This window comes from Manis javanica, chromosome 14, assembly GCF_040802235.1.
Source record: "Manis javanica isolate MJ-LG chromosome 14, MJ_LKY, whole genome shotgun sequence".
Lineage (NCBI taxonomy): Eukaryota > Metazoa > Chordata > Mammalia > Pholidota > Manidae > Manis > Manis javanica.
Window position 1 is genome coordinate 16237678 of NC_133169.1, and position 21649 is coordinate 16259326.

The 21649-nt window shown below is 36.2% G+C and overlaps 1 protein-coding gene across 3 annotated transcripts in view; it reads right to left on the reverse strand.

The window, feature by feature from the left end:
* Nucleotides 1-14443: 14443 nt before the first annotated feature.
* The window catches only part of SPATA17 (spermatogenesis associated 17), a 187976-nt gene continuing 180770 nt past the window's right edge, over nucleotides 14444-21649 (reverse strand). The window contains exons 8-9 of one of the 3 annotated variants that reach the window (XM_073221578.1): nucleotides 18191-18273; nucleotides 14444-14739 (exon numbers count right to left, since the gene is read on the reverse strand). In XM_073221578.1, the coding sequence (XP_073077679.1) occupies nucleotides 18193-18273 (81 nt within the window). In that variant the 3' untranslated portion in view covers nucleotides 14444-14739; nucleotides 18191-18192. Of the gene's footprint in view, nucleotides 14740-17686; nucleotides 18274-21649 lie in introns of those variants that run through there. The other 2 variants (XM_073221577.1, XM_037014411.2) reach the window with 2 other exon arrangements.

A 21649-nucleotide genomic window follows, 5' to 3' on the forward strand; every position in this document is an offset into this window, starting at 1 on the left:
AAGAAAAGACTCTCCAGACAGTGTATATAACAGCTCAATAAGCGAGCTAAGTTAGGCAGTAAGATACTAAAGAAGCTAACCTGGAACCTTTGGTAACCACGAATCTAAAGCCTGCAATGGCAATAAGTACTTATCTCTCAATAGTCACCCTAAATGTAAATGGACTTAATGCACCAATCAAAAGACATAGAGTAATAGAATGGATAAAAAAGCAAGACCCATCTATATGCTGCTTACAAGAAACTCACCTTAAACCCAAAGATAAGCATAGACTAAAAGTCAAGGGATGGAAAAACATATTTCAGGCAAACAACAGTGAGAAGAAAGCAGGGGTTGCAGTACTAATATCAGACAAAATAGACTTCAAAACAAAGAAAGTAACAAGAGATAAAGAAGGCCACTACATAATGATAAAGGGCTCAGTCCAACAAGAGGATATAACCATTCTAAATATATATGCACCCAATACAGGAGCACCAGCATATGTGAAGCAAATACTAACAGAACTAAAGAGGGAAATAGACTGCAATGCATTCATTGTAGGAGACTTCAACACACCACTCACCCCAAAGGATAGATCCACCGGGCAGAAAATAAGTAAAGACACACAGGCACTGAACAACACACTAGAACAGATGGACCTAATAGACATCTATAGAACTCTACATCCAAAAGCAACAGGATATACATTCTTCTCAAGTGCACATGGAACATTCTCCAGAATAGACCACATACTAGCTCACAAAAAGAGCCTCAGTAAATTCCACAATATTGAAATTCTACCAACCAATTTTTCAGACCACAAAGGTATGAAAGTAGAAATAAATTCTACAAAGAAAACAAAAAGGCTCACAAACACATGGAGGCTTAACAACATGCTACTAAATAATCAATGGATCAATGAACAAATCAAAATAGAGATCAAGGAATATATAGAAACAAATGACAACAACAACACTAAGCCCCAACTTCTGTGGGATGCAGCGAAAGCAGTCTTAAGAGGAAAGTATATAGCAATCCAGGCACACTTGAAGAAGGAAGAACAATCCCAAATGAATAGTCTAACATCACAATTATTAAAACTGGAAAAAGAAGAGCAAATGAGGCCTAAAGTCAGCAGAAGGAGGGACATAATAAAGATCAGAGAAGAAATAAACAAAATTGAGAAGAATAAAACAATAGCAAAAATCAACGAAACCAAGAGCTGGTTCTTTGAGAAAATAAACAAAATAGATAAGCCTCTAGCCCAACTTATTAAGAGAAAAAGAGAGTCAACACAAATCAACATAATCAGAAATGAGAATGGAAAAATCACGACAGACTCCACAGAAATACAAAGAATTATTAAAGACTACTATGAAAACCTATATGCCAACAAGCTGGAAAACCTAGAAGAAATGGACAACTTCCTAGAAAAATACAACCTCCCAAGACTGACCAAGGAAGAAACACAAAAGTTAAACAAACCAATTACAAGCAAAGAAATTGAAACAGTAATCAAAAAACTACCCAAGAACAAAACCCCGGGGCCGGACGGATTTACCTCGGAATTTTATCAGACACACAGAGAAGACATAATACCCATTCTCCTTAAAGTGTTCCACAAAATAGAAGAAGAGGGAATACTCCCAAACTCATTCTATGAAGCCAACATCACCCTAATACCAAAACCAGGCAAAGACCCCACCAAAAAAGAAAATTACAGACCAATATCCCTGATGAATGTAGATGCAAAAATACTCAATAAAATATTAGCAAACAGAATTCAACAGTATATCAAAAGGATCATACACCATGACCAAGTGGGGTTCATCCCAGGGATGCAAGGATGGTACAACATTCGAAAATCCATCAACATCATCCACCACATCAACAAAAAGAAAGACAAAAACCACATGATCATCTCCATAGATGCTGAAAAAGCATTTGACAAAATTCAACATCCATTCATGATAAAAACTCTCAGCAAAATGGGAATAGAGGGCAAGTACCTCAACATAATAAAGGCCATATATGATAAACCCACAGCCAGCATTATACTGAACAGCGAGAAGCTGAAAGCATTTCCACTGAGATCGGGAACCAGACAGGGATGCCCACTCTCCCCACTGTTATTTAACATAGTACTGGAGGTCCTAGCCACGGCAATCAGACAAAACAAAGAAATACAAGGAATCCAGATTGGTAAAGAAGAAGTTAAACTGTCACTATTTGCAGATGATATGATACTGTACATAAAAAACCCTAAAGACTCCACTCCAAAACTACTAGAACTGATATCGGAATACAGCAAAGTTGCAGGATACAAAATCAACACACAGAAATCTGTAGCTTTCCTATACACTAACAACGAATCAATAGAAAGAGAAATCAGGAAAACAATTCCATTCACCATTGCATCAAAAAGAATAAAATACCTAGGAATAAACCTAACCAAGGAAGTGAAAGACTTATACTCTGAAAACTACAAGTCACTCTTAAGAGAAATTAAAGGGGACACTAATAAATGGAAACTCATCCCATGCTCATGGCTAGGAAGAATTAATATCGTCAAAATGGCCATCCTGCCGAAAGCAATATACAAATTTGATGCAATCCCTCTCAAATTACCAGCAACATTCTTCAATGAATTGGAACAAATAATTCAAAAATTCATATGGAAACACCAAAGACCCCGAATAGCCAAAGCAATCCTGAAAAAGAAGAATAAAGTAGGGGGGATCTCACTCCCCAACTTCAAGCTCTACTACAAAGCCATAGTAATCAAGACAATTTGGTACTGGCACAAGAACAGAGCCACAGACCAGTGGAACAGATTAGAGACCCCAGAAATTAACCCAAACATATATGGTCAATTAATATTTGATAAAGGAGCCATGGACATACAATGGCAAAATGACAGTCTCTTCAACAGATGGTGCTGGCAAAACTGGACAGCTACATGTAGGAGAATGAAACTGGACCATTGTCTAACCCCATATACAAAGGTAAACTCAAAATGGATCAAAGACCTGAATGTAAGTCACGAAACCATTAAACTCTTGGAAAAAAACATAGGCAAAAACCTCTTAGACATAAACATGAGTGATCTCTTCTTGAACATATCTCCCCGGGCAAGGAAAACAACAGCAAAAATGAGCAAGTGGGACTACATTAAGCTGAAAAGCTTCTGTACAGCGAAAGACACCATCAATAGAACAAAAAGGAACCCTACAGTATGGGAGAATATATTTGAAAATGACAGATCTGATAAAGGCTTGACGTCCAGAATATATAAAGAGCTCACACGCCTCAACAAACAAAAAACAAATAACCCAATTAAAAAATGGGCAGAGGAACTGAACAGACAGTTCTCCAAAAAAGAAATACAGATGGCCAAGAGACACATGAAAAGATGCTCCACATCGCTAATTATCAGAGAAATGCAAATTAAAACTACAATGAGGTATCACCTCACACCAGTAAGGATAGCTGCCATCCAAAAGACAAACAACAACAAATGTTGGCGAGGCTGTGGAGAAAGGGGAACCCTCCTACACTGCTGGTGGGAATGTAAATTAGTTCAACCATTGTGGAAAGCAGTATGGAGGTGCATCAAAATGCTCAAAACAGACCTACCATTTGACCCAGGAATTCCACTCCTAGGAATTTACCCTAAGAACGCAGCAATCAAGTTTGAGAAAGACAGATGCACTCCTATGTTTATCGCAGCACTATTTACAATAGCCAAGAATTGGAAGCAACCTAAATGTCCATCTGTAGATGAATGGATAAAGAAGATGTGGTACATATACACAATGGAATACTACTCAGCCATAAGAAGTGGAAAAATCCAACCATTTGCAGCAACATGGATGGAGCTGGAGAGTATTATGCTCAGTGAAATAAGCCAAGCAGAGAAAGAGAAATACCAAATGATTTCACTCATCTGAGGAGTATAGGAACAAAGGAAAAACTGAAGGAACAAAACAGCAGCAGAATTACAGAACCCAAAAATGGACTAACAGGTACCAAAGGGAAAGGAACTGGGGAGGATGGGTGGGCAGGGAGGGATAAGGGGGGGGGGAAGAAGAAGGGGGGTATTAAGATTAGCATGCATGGGGGGGAGGGAGAAAGGGGAGGGTGGGCTGCACAACACAGAGAGGACAAGTAGTGACTCTACCACATTTTGCTAAGCTGATGGACAGTAACCGTAATGTGGTTGTTTGGGGGGACCTGATATAGGGGAGAGCATAGTAAACATAGTATTCTTCAGGTAAGTGTAGATTAAAAATTTAAAAAAAAAAAGAAAGAAAGAAAGAAAAGGGGGATTACTCCTTAACAGGATAAAACTATTGGTAAATCAAAGATCAACGCATGCTTTAAATATCCTTAATGTTGATCACTTAAAGGGTGTCAGATGATCAGCTATGGAGGTACTCTTTTCTGATAATATTCCTTTCTCTTAATTAAAAAAAAAAAAAAAAAAAAAAAAAGCAGTTACTGTGTGCTGACCTCCAATGAGTTCTGCACAGTGGTATAGAGGGCATGTCAAAGTGTGGGCAAAGGGTCTGTTTGTTTCTACGCAGAAGATCAAGGCCTAGCTTGGATACCCAGAAAATGAACTAAGATACGATATGAGGAGGAGCTTCCGGCATCAGCACTCTCTGGAGGACTCGTGCCGGGGGATGATCATCAAAAAGCCTCCACAGGGATCCGGACGATGCTGCGGTTGTGGCTGCATCCAGCCCACCGTCTCCTGGACTTGCCATAAGAAGGAGGAGGGAGATGTCTAGGCTGGCATGTGCATACAGTGAGACAACGAATTTGACTGGATCTGTACTGTTGGAACTCAACCAGGAGTTGGGAGGGGTGCAAGTTGTAGCACCCCAAAATCTCATGACTATAGACTTTCTATGGTTAAAAGAACATATGGGATGTGAACAGATCCCAGAAATGGGCTGCTTTAATTTGTCTGATGGTTCAAGTACAGTTGGAAAATATCCATCATATCATAGATAAATTTTCACAAATGCCTAGGGTGCCTAAATGGTTTTCTTGGCTTCACTGGAGATGGCTGGTAATTATAGATTTGCTTTGTTTATGTCACCGTATTCCTATTATGTTAATATGTGTGTGCAAATTAGTTAGTAGTTTAAAACCTATACATACTTAAGGTACTATACAAGAAGATATGTCAAAGAAATAATCAATCCTCCCAAGTTTCCTTCATATGCTACATCTATAGCTTTTCTTCTTCCTTCCTAATTACAAACCTTAAATAGAATTCGTGCCTCATATCGAATTTACCGAGTATCATAATTCCTCCAGGTGGTAAAGATACCTCGAGACAAGTGCTGGGCATAGAAGCCACAGGGCATAAATCTGCAAAGAAGTAAAAAGCTGACCTTTGCAAACAATATGGCTTCTCTCTCACTTACCAACTTTACATTTCCCTGTATGGCCCCGGAAGATGACTGGTTAGCCAGAGACGGGTAAGATTCCTCAAGGGAGGAACAACCTAAGACAGGCACAGTCGCAGGGGGGCCATCAGGTGAGAATTTGGGGATCAACAGAGGTGAGGCTCAGAACCTCACCCCCCCTGCTTTGAGAGAAATCTTCTGCATCCGTGGATGTCTTGCTGCCCTTGTCTAGCCTGGATTAATACTTAGTCCATAGGCACACACCTGATCATCTGATCATCTACATTTGCCTTCTTACAGCACTAAACTATGTTTTCTACCTTTATCTTGCATCTACCTACCACTTCAGCATTTTATTAAAAATAAAAATAATAATAATAATAGGAGAAATGTGGGATCAACATATAAATCAAGTACAAAAATCAAATGAATATTCATATTTGACCTGATGGTTTATAGGTCATATTGCATGATCAAAACCGAAAGTTTCTGTGATGAATGCCCTTGTACTGTTCACCATGTAAGAATTTATTCACTCTGTAAGAATTCGTTCACCATGTAAGAACTTGTTCGTTATGCTTCAGAAGATTGGAGACTGACGAGAATTAGGCTTGAGATGGATTAATGATTGTACATTGAGCATTGACCCCCCTATACTGAATTTTATTGTTGTTAACAACCATTTGATCAATAAATATGAGAGATGCCCTCTCAAAAAAAAAAAAAAAAAATAATGTATTGTTATATCTTCATGGTGAATCAACCCTTTAAACAGTAATGTATCTATGTCTAGTAATTCTTCATATCTTCTAAGTCTGTATTGCCTGGTATAGATATTGGTATGTGCTGGTATGCTATATGTTTTTCTCTACTTGTACTTTCAAACCTTTTATGTCCTTGCTTCCTCTGAGGATTACAACTTTGTGGGTTTTTAATTTCTTTCATCCATCAGATAATCCTTGACTGTTTATTAGAGTAGTCTATTTATAGTTAGTGTAATGACATATGTGCATTTAAATCTACAAACATGCTATTTATTTTTATAATGGACACATATGACCTGTCAAGATTTCCTTTCCGGGGCTGTTGCAGTCATTCCACTCTGGGAAATAAAAGCTGCTGAGAGTGGAGAGCAATGCCACTTCTGGGAATTGCCCTTGTCTATACAGACGTGCCTCATCCAGGCCACTTCCCTGTCCAGGGGTGGTTCCACAGCCAATGAATAGCTGATGAGAAAATAAAAAGATCTGATCTTCATTTTGAAACTTTCAAAATGAGGCCTGTGCTTCAATTTGGGCCAACTCTGAAGGGAATTCCAGTTTCGTAACTTCCTGTAGGATCAGCTGAAGCTCGGCTGCAACCACACTTCTGGTCAGCTTCTCCTCCTATGTAATTTGGCCACCTCACTTCATCAAAGGCAAACATCCCAAGACAACCTACCCAGTAAATCCCTGCACTCAATTCTCTGTTTCAAAGTCTATTTCTAGGGAAACCAATCTAAGATAGCTTTCTATTTGTCCCTCCTGTCCAGTGCTCATTTTTTCTCTCAAGTTGGTTTTAATAATTCCTTTCCTTCTCTATTATTACCTTGTTACACATCTTGTTGCTATTCTTTTAGTAATTACTCTACATACTGTAACATACACCTTTGACTCAAGTTTAGTATTTTTGTCACTTCAGGACAGCTCAAGGGTCCTACAACTTCTACCCACCCACTGTTTTTTGTGTTGATGCTGCCATATCTTCTAATTCTAAATATATTTTAAACAATACATTATTATTATACTTATATATAGTTAATACTCATATCATTTCTAAGACCCTTTATTTCTCCCTGCATGTTTGGCTTCTGTCTGGAATTAAGGTCTTTCTGCCTGAAGAACTGTACTTTCTATGTGCAGATTTGCTGGTAATAATAAATACTCTTTATTACTATAAAGTAAGTCTTCATTTTCTACTTTCTGTTGAAAGATATTTTCATTGAGTATATAATTCTAAGTTGGCAATTATTTTCTTTCTACAATTTAAAAATATTTCATTGTCTTCTGGCTTCTATTGCTTTTCTTGAAAATTAGCTCATTAAAATCCTATTGTCATTCTTTCTAAGGCAATATGCCTTTTGTTCTCTGCTTTGAAGATTTGTCTCTGTGACTTTGGTTGGTTTTCATTAGTTTGACTATGATATGCCTAGGTATTTTTTTTTAATGGCACTTCTGGAATCTGTAGTTTGATGTACTTCCTAGGTTTGAAAAATCCCCAACCATTTCTTTCTTGAAATACTGTTTTTGCTCAATTGTCTTTCATCTTTCCTGGGACTTCAATCACCTATATATTAATCTTGATAGCAACATTATCTTCTCTTTTCTGTGTTTTCCATCCTTTTTCTTTATCTTGCTTAAATCTAGGTATTTTCAAAGACCTGTCTTCAATTTTATGAATTATTTTCTTAAACTGTGTACAATCTTGAAACTCATTTATTGAGTTCTTAATTCAGTTATATTGTTTTTTCAGTTCTAGAACTTGCCTTTGATTTTTATATAAATTCTAGTTCTCTAGTGATGTTTACCATTCTTGTTTTTCATTTTCTTGAGCATGGAATCATCATTAGATTAAGATTTTGTCTGATTACTTCAAGACCTGGATTATTTATTGGAATTGTTCTGCTGGGCATTTTCACTTATGGTTTTTAGTCGACTTTTCATTGCATGTATTCATCATTTGGCAAACATGCAATCTTCCAAAGATGATTTACTTTGGCTTCTGGAAAAAGTTAATGGAACTGCGTACCACTTTAATCTGAATTAAGTTGATTTGAAGATAGGTGTCCATCTCTGTGATGGTACTATGGACCAAACTGTGCCCCTCACCCCCTCCAATTCATCTGTCGAAGTGCTAGCCCCCAATGTGATTGCATTTAGAGATGGGTCTTTAAGGAGGTAATGAAGGTTAAATGAGGTCACAAAGGTGGGGCCCTAATCCAATAGGAGTGGTATCCTTATAAGAGGAGGAGACACCAGGAATGTGCATGCACAGAGGAAAGGACATGTAAAGACATAGTAAGAAAGCCGCCATCTGCAAGCCAGGAAGAGGGGCCTCACGAGAAACCAACCCTGATAATGCTTTGATCTTGGACTTCCATCCTCCTGGATTGTGAAAAGGTAAGTTTGTGTTATTGAAGCTACCCAGTCTGTGGTATTCTGTTATAGCAGCCTGAGGAAACTAATACATATGATGATCCATTTGCGTGCTTAACACTTGCACCATGATAGTACTTCAAAGCTCTACCTGAAAATGCAACGTGCTTCCTAAAGCTCCTCATCCTTGCAAGCCCCTGAACTCAGTTGTTTTCTCCTATAACCTTGAGACTGTCAAAAATTCTGCTTAGTGTTGCAGGTTCTGGACTGCTTTTCATAAATCACATAATGCCTCAAGGAGAAAAAGTCCTGAATGTTGAGCTCATTTCTTTTCAATCTCATGGCACTTGATCTTGATCCTTCTCACGTCCCAGCTTCCTAATATAGCTCTGAACTTCAATTTACATCTTTGTAGCCCCATGAGACTGTAGACTCTCAGTTGTGTGGCTGCCATGTTCCACTTCGATTATTGGCTTCTTGGTCCCACAGTGTTTAAAACTCAGAAATGCCTCAAGGGTGACACGTTAGACATTTATTTTTTTTCCCTCTAGTATCGTGGCTCCTTAAGGTGTATTATTAGCTCTCTGTTGTGTTTAAGCAGGTAGTTTTGTATGTTACCCTGTTTTTAGAGCCGTTTTTTTGGCAAGAGGATTATTCTGATAAAATCTACTCCATAGCAGGAAGTTACAGAGAAAAAAATATTCATTACTGTTATCTATTTGGACCTTCACATATCACTTACATTGTCATCTCTTGATGCTACTGACCATGGTCTCTGAGCCACCCAGAAGCACACTGTTTTTCTTTTCTCTCTAAAGTAGGTTCTTAGGGGTTTTCTAAGATTTGAGCTATTCGCATGAATGAGAATATCCTCATTACTCTTCTCTTCCTGTCTTTTTTCTTTTTTCTTTTTTTTTTTACTATAGAAATGTGATCTACCCATATGATAAGAGAATAATATTTTGAAACAAAAGTATTATCCATGGAAGTGTTATTTTCCCTTTGGATATACACGATTTTGTGTCTCTACAATGATGGAAATAAAAGCAGAATTTTTTCAGTCTTACAAATATTTCAAAATATTTGAATTATTTTGAGGCCATTAAATGAATAGGTGTGTGAAAAAGTAGTAGTTTGCCATAGCTGATTACTTTTATATCAATTGAATATTTGTTAGCTCCCTTTAGTTCGCTTCAAATCCAACTATCTTAATCTTTCTTTGCTGCTTGCTCAATCAAGATTTTTAAAAATTTCCTCCTGCATACATCTCGATCATTTCTGTTTTTATGCCTTTGCTTAAGTAATTTTCTTGGCCTGACAAGGCCCTCTCACTCATAGTTTCAATTCTGTCAATTCAACCTCCTCATTACTAATAAGCCTTGGCTTAATATTTGTCTTCTCCAAGAAATTTTCCACTTTTCCCACCCCACTTTAATGTTTTTGCTCAACTTTTAGACATGAAGCAAAATTTAAAAAAAAATGTTACACAAAATAACATTTTTAAATTTCTCTTCAGTTCTTCATGTTAAGTGGACTTAACTCTTTGAGGGTAGTGGTTTATTCTGTTTACTAAAAATTTCTGTGTTTACATCACTTTTAATACAGGATGCTCAAAAATGAAAGATTCCATATTGAATTCTTATTGAGCAAAGAATGAGTAAACTGTCCTGGTTCCAAAATTCACAAAATGTCCTTGTTGTGTACGTTCCCTTCTCCAAGTCAGTGATGTTATTAGTTGATAATAGTAACTATGAATAAAGGACTACATTTTAAAAATTATTTTTGTATGTTTCTTTCATTCAATTGGATAATTTTCACATTAAGAGAGGTAAGAAAACTAATTTCTGCTAGATGGTTTGTAATTAAATATAAATGCTTTGAAAATGCATTAAATAACATAGACTAATTTCAAGCCAGAACATAGGTTAACTACGGAATAATTCAAGCCTAATAAATAGTCATTAGATTTCGTAATAGGAGCTTGCACTTCCCTTGCAATTTATATGATCTTGCCATCCCCCTTACAAGGCAGCAAATTAACTTTTTAACTTAACATTAAACACACACTGTATATTTGTCCTATACTTGCTTCAGCAATTTATTCCAACCAGTATGGGCAGTTTCATCCTTTCTTAATATATAAGGATTCTTTCATGTAGAGGCATGTCACTTTGTGGCAAGGTTTACTTAATGCCACAGTGTGCTGGTGGAGTGCATCCCACGATCATGGATGGGAAGCTGAGAACTACAAACTAAACTCAACGTAGTGAGCGGTGGCTGTAACTGCTGGTACCCGCAGCAAGGCGATTTCCTCGTCAAGGAGTTGAAGTGTTTGGAGATGGAAGACTGCTTGGCAGTGCCCTCCTGCGCCCTGCGAAGAAGACTGCTGGGGACTCGGCCTCAAAAGGAGCAGGCAGAGCCCAGCCAAGACCAAGTTGGGACTTCACTCCATTCTCTTGGGAAAATGTTCTGAATCATGAAATGGGTGAACAGATGTGTGTTTTGGCATTCTGCTCTCTTTCTAGGACACATCAAATAATCAGACATGTTCTCAGTGTAAATCAGTGCCATTACTCTGATTTAGAATCCTCCATTTAAAGAAGAGTTCATTTGCTATAGAAGAGTTAGAAAGTTCATCATGGAAGATGTGAAGTGGTTTTAGAGAAGCTTGAAGACAGGAGCTGACTACAATTTAATTCATGCATTGCAGACCAATCCAAACAATATTCTCCGTTTTTCAATAAATGTTTTATTCTGATGCTTTATATAGTGGTTTATTGTAAACTGGAAATTGGACCAAGTGAGTTCTACTGACCCGGGAATATTGCTGCTTTTCAGGCATCACAATGATCTCAGACTAGTTCTACGTATAATGTTGTGATTTTATTAATATTCCACATTGTTCCTAAAAGGTTTTGAGCCATTTTACAATGGCAAAGAAATAAAATGGAAGAGGAAATCAGGGCAAAGTTAAAAGAAGAGCTGGAGAAAAAAATGAGATTGAAGATGAGATGAGAACATAAAAGGATACCACGTAGTTGTGAGAGGCAGGCCATATGTGTGAGGCACGGCAGTAAAAGGGCGGTGCATTCGATAACAAAAGTCATAATTCCCTAAGATAGGAGTATAAGCTTGACTTTATGACTACAGTAATATATGTCATAAATAGTTGCTCAAACATTTACAGAAAAGAAAGATTATTTCCAGAAGGAACAGTTCACCTAAGCAGCACTCATAAAACTTGACCTCAGGATCAACCAAAACCAAATGCAATATATTTATCAAAATGCATATCCAAAACATTTCTATAACTATAAATGAATGAGACTAGTTAAAAATAACATTCCACAATGTGTGCATCCAAATGAGCAATGGTTTCTTTATAGACTTCACCTTAGGAAGCTGTCTGCCATTTTACAGCTTCTATTCCTTGATTTTGGAACTTCCCTAACAACATTTATTCAACAGATATTTTACTCTGTGCCAGGTGCTCTGTTAGATGTTGAATAGAAAGCATTTATCAAGAGAGAGACCATATTTGCCTCAAAGAAATGAGAGACCAGTGGGGGAAATGACATTATCTGATTAACTACAAGAAGATGAGTATGTGATTTCAGAAGAACTGGATGGTCCAATTCTGAATGGTCTTGACGTATATGTCTTTAAACATCTACAGAGGGCTTGATGTTTTTAATGGTCAATATTCATTCAGAATCAAGTTTAGCGAATAAGATGGGTGGTCAAGTTTTCAGTTTTGGTCAAATCCTAGGTCTCACTAATTTTCTTGAGTGTCTCCTATTGAAAATGTAGGAAGGAAATTGTATATAAGTTTATGTAGTTAAGTACTTTTCCAGGTGAAACAGACTAACTGCTTTTATTCCCTAGTAACATTTCATATCTCAAGCTTCTCTCTCCTCAATGCAAAGGCATTTGTGATTCATCCAGATGCTTCTACAGTTACCAGGAGCTCGTGTGTGTGTGTGTGTGTGTGTGTGTGTGTGTGTGTGTGTAGGAGGGGTGAGGGCGGTAAAGCAAAACAACATTACATAGACTGGTTATAGAGCAACTTAGGTATTCATAAGCATGGTCTCCGTGAAAAAAAAACTGGTATTCTGATCAATGAAATATTTTGCAGTTCCCAAGAATATATCAAGAGCAGAGAGAGGAATTATGTTTCTTGGTGGTAGTGATGTAACTTGAAAGAAGAGAAGAGAAGAAAGAATGAGAATGAATGAGGTAGGAAGGTAGGTCCCTACATGTAAACCTTGCAGACTGGGGCAGGCCACTCACAATTACCTTGCTTCTGAATTTCCAACGGTGGGTAACTTTGGAGCACTGAAGATGTGCAATAGCTCATGAACGAGTGCCGACAGTTATTTTAAAAAGAATGAATTCCTAGAATACTGTGAGCACCGGCAACTGCATTAGAATAATTATAGTCTTCTAAGGGTATTACTATAAAAGAACAGGAATAATTGATTCCATTACTATAAATATATATACTTATATATAATATCATATATGTATACTTACATATAATATACAATTATATAATATTACATATATATATGTAAATATACAATATATCTTACAAAAAAGACAAAACTAATCGAGGAAGAGAAAACTAGGCTTGGCAGAGGTAGGAACCATGGTAACACAGACCAGGTTATGTATTCCCACCCAGCAACAATGTCATCTTAGTTTCTTTCTTCTCTCATTGGTTGTTTCTAGAATAAATGAGGTTTTCTAGTCAAATTATCCATTTTGTCATTGGGATAGACTTCAGTGCATGTTTCAAGGGAATTTGCTCTGGTCTGAATATAGCTGTTTCTACACAGTTTCTTTCACCTTACAGCATAAAATAATTCTTTATCCTCTTCTATTATTTTGTATTATAACTGATAACATATATTTCTATTCTATTTCTATTCCGATATGCCAGTAATATCCCAAAATGGCAGCAAATTTCTTCTTGCAATAAATGTTGTCTTATTAAGAAAACCATTTGCTTTTATGACTTCTTTGAATTCTCTACAAACTAGGCTTAGTATATACAAGCCTTACCATAGACACCTCTAGATGAATTTAACTATATTTTAAAAAGTAGCATTGTAAAGGTTGTAAAAATAAATCTTTTTCATATAAACCGCTCCTTTGCATTATACGGCATTACCCTGAACAGCTGCACAAATTCTAGCTCAGACTATCAGATTGAAAAGGGCAAGGTCACGAACAGAATCACAAGACTCTAATTACAGCCAATTGTCTTACCAGTTTGTGCTCAGGTCTGAATCAACCCATATTCACCAACTACAAAATACCTTGTAGATTGCTAATTGTTATGAAAAATTCAAAGGTCTAAAATTTCACGATGTAATCAGTCAGACGCTTGTTTTTCATTCAGAAACCACCTCCTACGTGAATGTAATGTGCTGGGTCCAGCCCTAGCAACCAGATCACCACTTTGCTGTCTTTGCAGCAGAGACCTGCAAATGTCTTCTCCATCTGAGGCTGCCTGTCTTTCTGCTCCCACTCGTCTATGTGTGTGTGTCTCAGGTTCAGTTTCTTGAGGGGGTTCTCACTGGTGCGGTGAGTCACTATTTCTCATAGGGCAGAGCTTTCATGACGCAACACTTCACATTATTCACACTTGAAACTGTACATTATTCATACCTACATGTTGGCTGCCCTTCACTTGCGTGTCTGACACTGGCCCCATCATTTGTGACTAGGATGGTGGGGTCAGAATATGGCCACTTCAGTGGAACCATTTATGGCCTTTTTGGTAACCAGGGCCTGTGGCTGTGACAGACATTCTCAGAGGTAAAGACCCACTGTTCACACACTGAAGATCTAGAAGATATAGCTATATTGACATCATTAATTTATGATAGTCAGCTGTAAAATATTATAGTTTATTGAATCACAAGAAGTATGGTTAAAGTGTGCATTTTCTGTAAACTCCTCATTGGTATTTTCCTTTGTGATGTGTAGAGGTATTTTAATGAACCAGAGATGGTTCCAATTTCTTCTTTGGACAGATGAGAGAGAGAGAGAGAAAAACACTTGAGAGGTTAAAATACTTGTGCGCAGGTTACTCAGCAGCCATGGAAGTAGGATCTAGGGTTCCAGGCAATGGGTCTTCAATTCCACACTTACTTCACATCTTAACTTCACTTTTACATTCTGCCTTCTTTTATATTCTAAAAGCAAAATAGTAAAATGAAAGAATAAAAAACGCCCAATAACAAGAGTTTTCAAAGTCCCAATTTAAATCTTCCTCATATACAGTTAGCTTAGTTAAAAATTTGGGAGGCTATACACCTGATTTGATCCTAATAAACAACACTATGTATGCCACTAGGCACATTGTGTGTTCAGTCAACCTGCCTCAGTCATGGAAAAATACACAAAAAATATCTTCGTATAGGCAAGTGGGCTGTTATTCAAAGGACCATTTAACCAAGAGAAAGATACCAAAGATATCTTGATTTTCTTTTTTTTATGAATTCACTATGACTAAACTGAAAAGGATTATAAGTTCACAAAGTGCCACAATGTATGACAAAGTTTAATATCTTTTCTTGTTGAATTAAAAATGTATGTCCCCACAGACACATATATAGCTCATATGCCTGATTATTTCCTTCCCCTCATATACCTTCTTTTTCTTTACACAGTTGCTAGACCTTATTTCCACTGGAAAATGACAATGGAATCTCACCCATTCCCCAATGTAATGTACCCAAATTTATTTTCGTTTTAATTTTTTTCTCAGCTATATTTGAGTAATGCATATACCAACTTCTTATGAAAAAGGAAAAGCAGATTGTTTTTTATGCACAACAAGTAATTTAATTAAGTACCATCTCATCGGACCTTAAAATAGAAGCACTTTTTAGCAGACAGGTAGCCTGAACGAAAGTCTTCTGCAAAGTATTTGAGAAAATGGAAAAGCACACAGTGCCAGAAAACTCACATTTGTTCCACACTAACCAGTGATTTCACCTTCTCTTGCTAATTTTTCTCCACTCTCATCTTTAAAAAGACTCTTATGCCTGGAAGGATGAATGGAGCTAACAAGATAGCAGTGCAATATGACAGGATACAGTATATTCTGATTTAGACAAAGCTGCCTCTAGGAAACTACCAAAGGTTACAAAAGTGACCAGTTACAAAGCAAAAGTTAAAAGAAATTAAAAGGAGTCATAGCATCTTCGTCAGAGAGTGGATTTCAAAAGATGTGTGTATTTATAATCCAATTCACTGGGAACAGTGTCAGTGCCTGAAATTTTAGCGTATTAATCAAAATGCGTAGGTGTAGGCTCTGTTTATCTTCAACTCAGACATGTTACAGGAATGAAAGATTAATCTGATGAAGGCATCACTATTTCTAATCGGACTGATGGGAAAATGCAGTCTGGGTGTAAGAAGCCATGTCGGGTGAATTATAGTGAAGTGATGAACTACCTTGAAATTGAAGCAATCAGATAGATAGCTCTAAAAATTACTATGGCATCTTTATTCAACACTTTGGTGCACGTGTCCCTGTCCTGGCCTCCTTTACAAAGAGCACAAGCACTTTGTTGTATTTGGTGAAATTGAATCTTCATAGAAGAACCTCAGCTACGGCTGCTACCCTTCACTTATCAAAATTAAACATTAGGCATTAATTTCCTTTCTAAGAAGAGGAGATGACATTTTGATATTTCCAATTCACAAAAGAGTTAGAAATCCAAGACAAGAGTTAGTACACACATTTTAATGTTTTTCTGTCACGTGTTTGTGTCTGTGCGTTGTGCACTCTTTTTAATTAAAAGTAATGTGAAACATGTGTTACTCATCCTTGTCTTTCTTATAAATAATTTGGCATGTAATTACTTTGTCTTCAGAAAAGAAGATAATTGTCTCTAAAGTATTATGATTGAATAGAATAAAGTCAAGATGTTTTTGTAATTGATAGAGAAGAGCAACTAGTCCCTATTGAAGTATTTCAACACTTTGCTTTTTTGTCTGATTAGATAAAAATTTCATAAATAAAAATACAAAGTATTCCCCAAAAAGGTGCTTATAATTTCACCATCCAGAAATCACTACCATTAACATTTTTGCCTTACACAAATGTATACATATATATATATACACATGCAAATACCTGCATGCAAATGTGTTTTTTATAAATACAAACATATTATATGCAAGTATATACACACGTATTTTTCAAAGAAATTAGACTGTAGTTTCCTTTGAATCCAGACTTCTTTTCTTAGAAATATATTCTGGCATTTTTTCCAGTTAATAGATAAAGATTTATGATAACATATTAAATGTCTTCATAGCATTGCACTTCCTGTGTCATCGTTTATTTAACTTGGCATATATTAATGACTATTCAAGTTGTTTTCAACCTTTCACCATTATATGCAGGATATAGTTTTGAATTAAAGTCCGAAGTCACACACAAATGTGTAAAATTTCATTTAGACTACTTCATGCTGTGAGCCACAAATACTAGATAGATGATCCAGTGGGAAATGGTACTTTACGAACACTGGAAACTGCAGTTCCACTTGGCACTATATGTATGTTTTTCTGTTAACTCAGAATATTTCATGTTTCCCCTCATTCATTCCTTTGGGGTGGTTAAAAGGTAGATGTTGTCATTTACATTGAACATACTGACTTCTAAGTTGAAGCATCCAAACTTACATACGGGGAAGAGGCCACACTAACACTACATCTAAGGCACGTAAGTTGCTTGAATCCACTCTGTTCTCTCCAATGGAACAGTGCTTTCCCCTGGGTCTTGGAGTGGGAGGCTACCTGGGGAATTCTACCTAGCATGATTTCTGCCTCTTTATCTTCAACTACAGTGATTGTTGCTCTGTTCATCGAAAATCTCCTTTAAATTTGGCTGGAAAGGCCAGAATACCTCCTAGTAGACTATTCTCGCTTCACTTGCAATCACTTCTCTATTCGAGAACACCGTAGCAGCTAAATGCAACATTCATTGAGAGCTTATTTTGTGATTTTGAATTTTATGTCTGTTCTTCTGTATACTCTAAACTTTGATAATCAGAGACCACAGACACTATTTTTTTAAAAATTTTATTTTGGTATCATTAATCTACAATTACATGAAGGACATTATGTTTACTAGGCTCCCCCCTTCACCAAGTCCCCCCCACACCCCTGTTCAGTCACTGTCCATCAACATAGTAAGATGCACAGACACTATTTTTTAGAATCCCCTAAAGACAACTTCAAATAACATATATATTGAATATACTATTTTAAACTATACTGTACCAGTACAGTTCTAAGAAATACTTTAGCTTCTGGACAGTATCAACATATTTTCATTGTATTGTATAAAACTTTATTAATTAATTTAAAGAAAAAGGGTACTTAACATGTCTGTTGATTTTATTGCTTAAAGTATTTTGAGTCCATGTTGGAGAAGTAATTTTAAAAACAAAATCCATGATTTTTGAATAATGAAAACCATTAGAGTGAAATAATAATATGGAGTTTTAGTATGTCTAAATATTATTTAGCATGGTTTTAAAAATGCTTTATAGTTAAGTCAGTCTCATTTGATTGTTTTTGTTATTTAACATGCTTTTTGAAATGTTTCTTAGCAAAAATTCATACCTTTATACAATTTGCCCAGCTTTTGAATACGATTTTCCATACTTTGAGAAGAGATCAAATGCTGGTAATACAGTTTGAAAATCCTAGGAGGAAAAAGATTAAAGATTATCAGAGTTCTTACTTCATATTATTATTATTATTTTATTATAAAATATATTTAATTGCTAGGTAGATATCATTTAACTGTACTTCAAATTTCTCATTATACCCACAAATAAAATAAAATAAGCAGGTAATTTATCAGTTAAAAGCCAGAGATACTGAAATATTCCTAAACACATAGTTTTTAATAGCTCTCAAGAAGCCTTGGACAAAGCAGTGATCAGACATAGCCACCTGTCTTCAAGGAGATCACAATCTCAATTTTTTACCTTGACATATAAGGCACTAAATGATTATGTTCTGGGTCCTTTTCTGATATGATTCATTTTCTCCTACATTTCCCATCATTTAATTGTCACTAATAACACTTCTGTTCAGTAGACATGCTTCCTTCAGAGTCTTTATGCTTATACATGCCTCCAATTTCAACAGGTTTATCTCCAGTTTTCCCATGATTCATCCCTTCTCTTCCTTATTTCTCTGTTCAAAGAGGCCCTCCCTGACTCCCTGTATATGAGATAGCACCCCTGAAACTTTATATCACCTTCATTGACTCTATTTTCTTCATTAATTATCACTCTTTGATATTATACATTTATCTATTTTGTGTTCTATTCACGAGAGTAGTTACTTCATTTAGTGAAAAATAACTATTTGTTGACTGAATGAATGAGAAGAGAAAGGTGCTAGACCTAAATAACTATAAACAGAGGGCCGACTGTGGAAAGTACTGCAGAACTGACTCAAAGGAATGCTAAAGGAATTCAGGGGAGAGGGGACAAGTCATTTTTTTGTTGAGTAATCAGAGAAGCAGCATTTGACTGAAGATAGAAATGAATGCTTTTCAAGTCTTTTAAACAGGTAAAGTCATTAGAGAGGTAAAGTACTAAATCAACAGTGAATACTGTAAACAAACGGTCAGACTATATAAAGGCATTTGTTTCTCCTCATAAAAAAGACCTATCCTTATTGGAGATGATTCGGGATAGTTTTGTTTGTTTTTTTCTTAACAAAAACCTTAAAGAAGTTCCTCTGCCTTGAGCCCACTTTTTTCAAGGGCTCATACATTGCCAACACACAAAAATTAAAGTAGTAAAGAACATGAGGTACCTCTGTCACTAGTACCTGGCTCTCCACTCTGGTACAACACAGCCCCTAACCCTAAATGTCTGCTGTTATGACTAATGCTAGTCAGGTCCTGGGGAAAAGCTCCACTCTGTGTTTGTGAAACAAAAGTAGCATGAAGGATGGTAGGTTGTAAAAGACACTGCTTTCAAGTAAAAAGAGAATTTGAGTGACAAAACGCTCAGATAGAAGACTAATTAATTTGAATAAAACCCTTCCTCTAGGATGCACGAACGCAATACAACTGTATATAATAAAGCTCTATTTCCCTGTGGTGCTGAGCATACATGTTCTTGCTTTCTTTTTATTCCAAGTTGTGATTCTAGAGGTACTCAGGAATGAATATAGTTTTGCAACAGTTGCACTGACATAGCAGGAACATTTTGCAGTGGTACATAATTCCTGTTACTCTTAAATTTGAATGTACAAGTTCAAGTTTAGGCATATGTGTGAAGCATAGTAATGATATTTTATGTTGGCATTTGATGAACACTGTAACCTAAAACTGTGATACAGCCATTTCATTTCAAAAGGTAAATAAAAAGTTTAATTTTATTTTAATGATCTTAGTTTAAATTTTGATATTTACTAATTATATTTATTCCCCATTTTAAATAACAGATAATTTTGAATATTTAAAATAACTCACTTTTAAGCATATAAATATTAAAAAACTTTTTTAGATATACTTTAATTTACACTTTTGATAAAGATGTCCTCAAAATGTACTTTAAATACATGTATATATTTTTAAATGCAGTTTCTATCTTCGATAATTCACAAATTGAGTGAATATCTTGATTCTAAAAAAAATGATTCTGCTAAAATAAATGCAAGAAAAATACAGACAACATAACTAAGGATAATTTATGTATATCTTTATTTTATTACTCATGCAAACATTACAGACCCATCAGCAGATAACCCAGCCAGGGGAACATTATTAAATTCTACTGTCTTCATCATTTAGATAACTGTTAGTCTTGATTTTACATGTAGTTCTTGCTGTTGTTGTAAAGGTATTTTTATTAAGGTAGGATAATGGATATATTATATTTGGCAGTTCATTTGATTTATAATTTTAAAATCAGATATACGATTAGTGTCCACCATTGCTCTTGCCTTTACATCTTCCTGAATTTGTTTATTCATCTGAAATCTGGCTTGATTTGTAAAATCTAGGTCTGATATGCAGAGTTTGCAAGTTGTCACTCCAATCATCACAGCACAATAAAAGCTGAATAAATTCCAAAGCAATGACTCTTCTTAGATCTATCAGAGAATTGAGGTCACAGGGAAAACTGCTCTGAAAACGGGAGAGACCGACAGGTAGATCTAAAGGGTTGCATCTTATTAGGAGCAGAAGCTCGGAAAGAGAAGTGCACTACTGAAGTCAATATCCCAGGAACACCTTCAACTGTAATTGAATTGCTGTGGCTTAGGGAAGATGAGCTTGACAGTTAAGAACTCTGAGGGTGCTCAGTCTTAGGGGCCACCTATCGTTTCCTGGGTTTTACTGTTAGAAGCCCTACCATGTTCCCACTGTGAACTTCATTCTTGCTTCTAGTGTGTGTAGGGGAACGCCGTTTAAGCACTCCTTCACAAGGTCTGCCCTCAGGTGAAGCTATTTGACCAAATTGGGGTACCACCAAAGCCTAACCAATCTGAGAGAAGTGAAATACCCTTCTAAGAATCACGAAACGGCTGAGACCTAATCATAGGACTATAATATAGAACACTTCCCTTCCCACAATTTACCACTCATCTGTCAGGATCCTTTATAAAAGCAGGGGATTACAGCCAAAATAATTGAAAGCCTGAGACTCCATTGAAAGAGTCTCTAAGGACACCCAAAGGAAACAGGGGAGAAGAAAAAGGACACTTTTTAGAAAAATAAAAAGGACAAATTTTAGCTCTGACACCACACATGTAGCAAAGAGTAAAAAGCTTAATACCCAGGCAGAAAAACAAGAATGTTCACAATAAAGGCCTATGTTCCTTAGTTATAGCATATCTGGTGTCCCAAAAAAACTTAAAAGTTATGCTAAAAGGCAAAAAAATCAATCAACCAAACAAAGAACCCACACCTGAAGTGACAAATATCAGAAACCAGACTCAGATATGGCAGAAATTTTAGAATTATCAGACTGGGTGCTTAAGTACGATTAATGTGTGAAAGGCTCTAATACAAAAAGTAGAAAACATGCAAGAACAGATGATTAATGTAAGGAG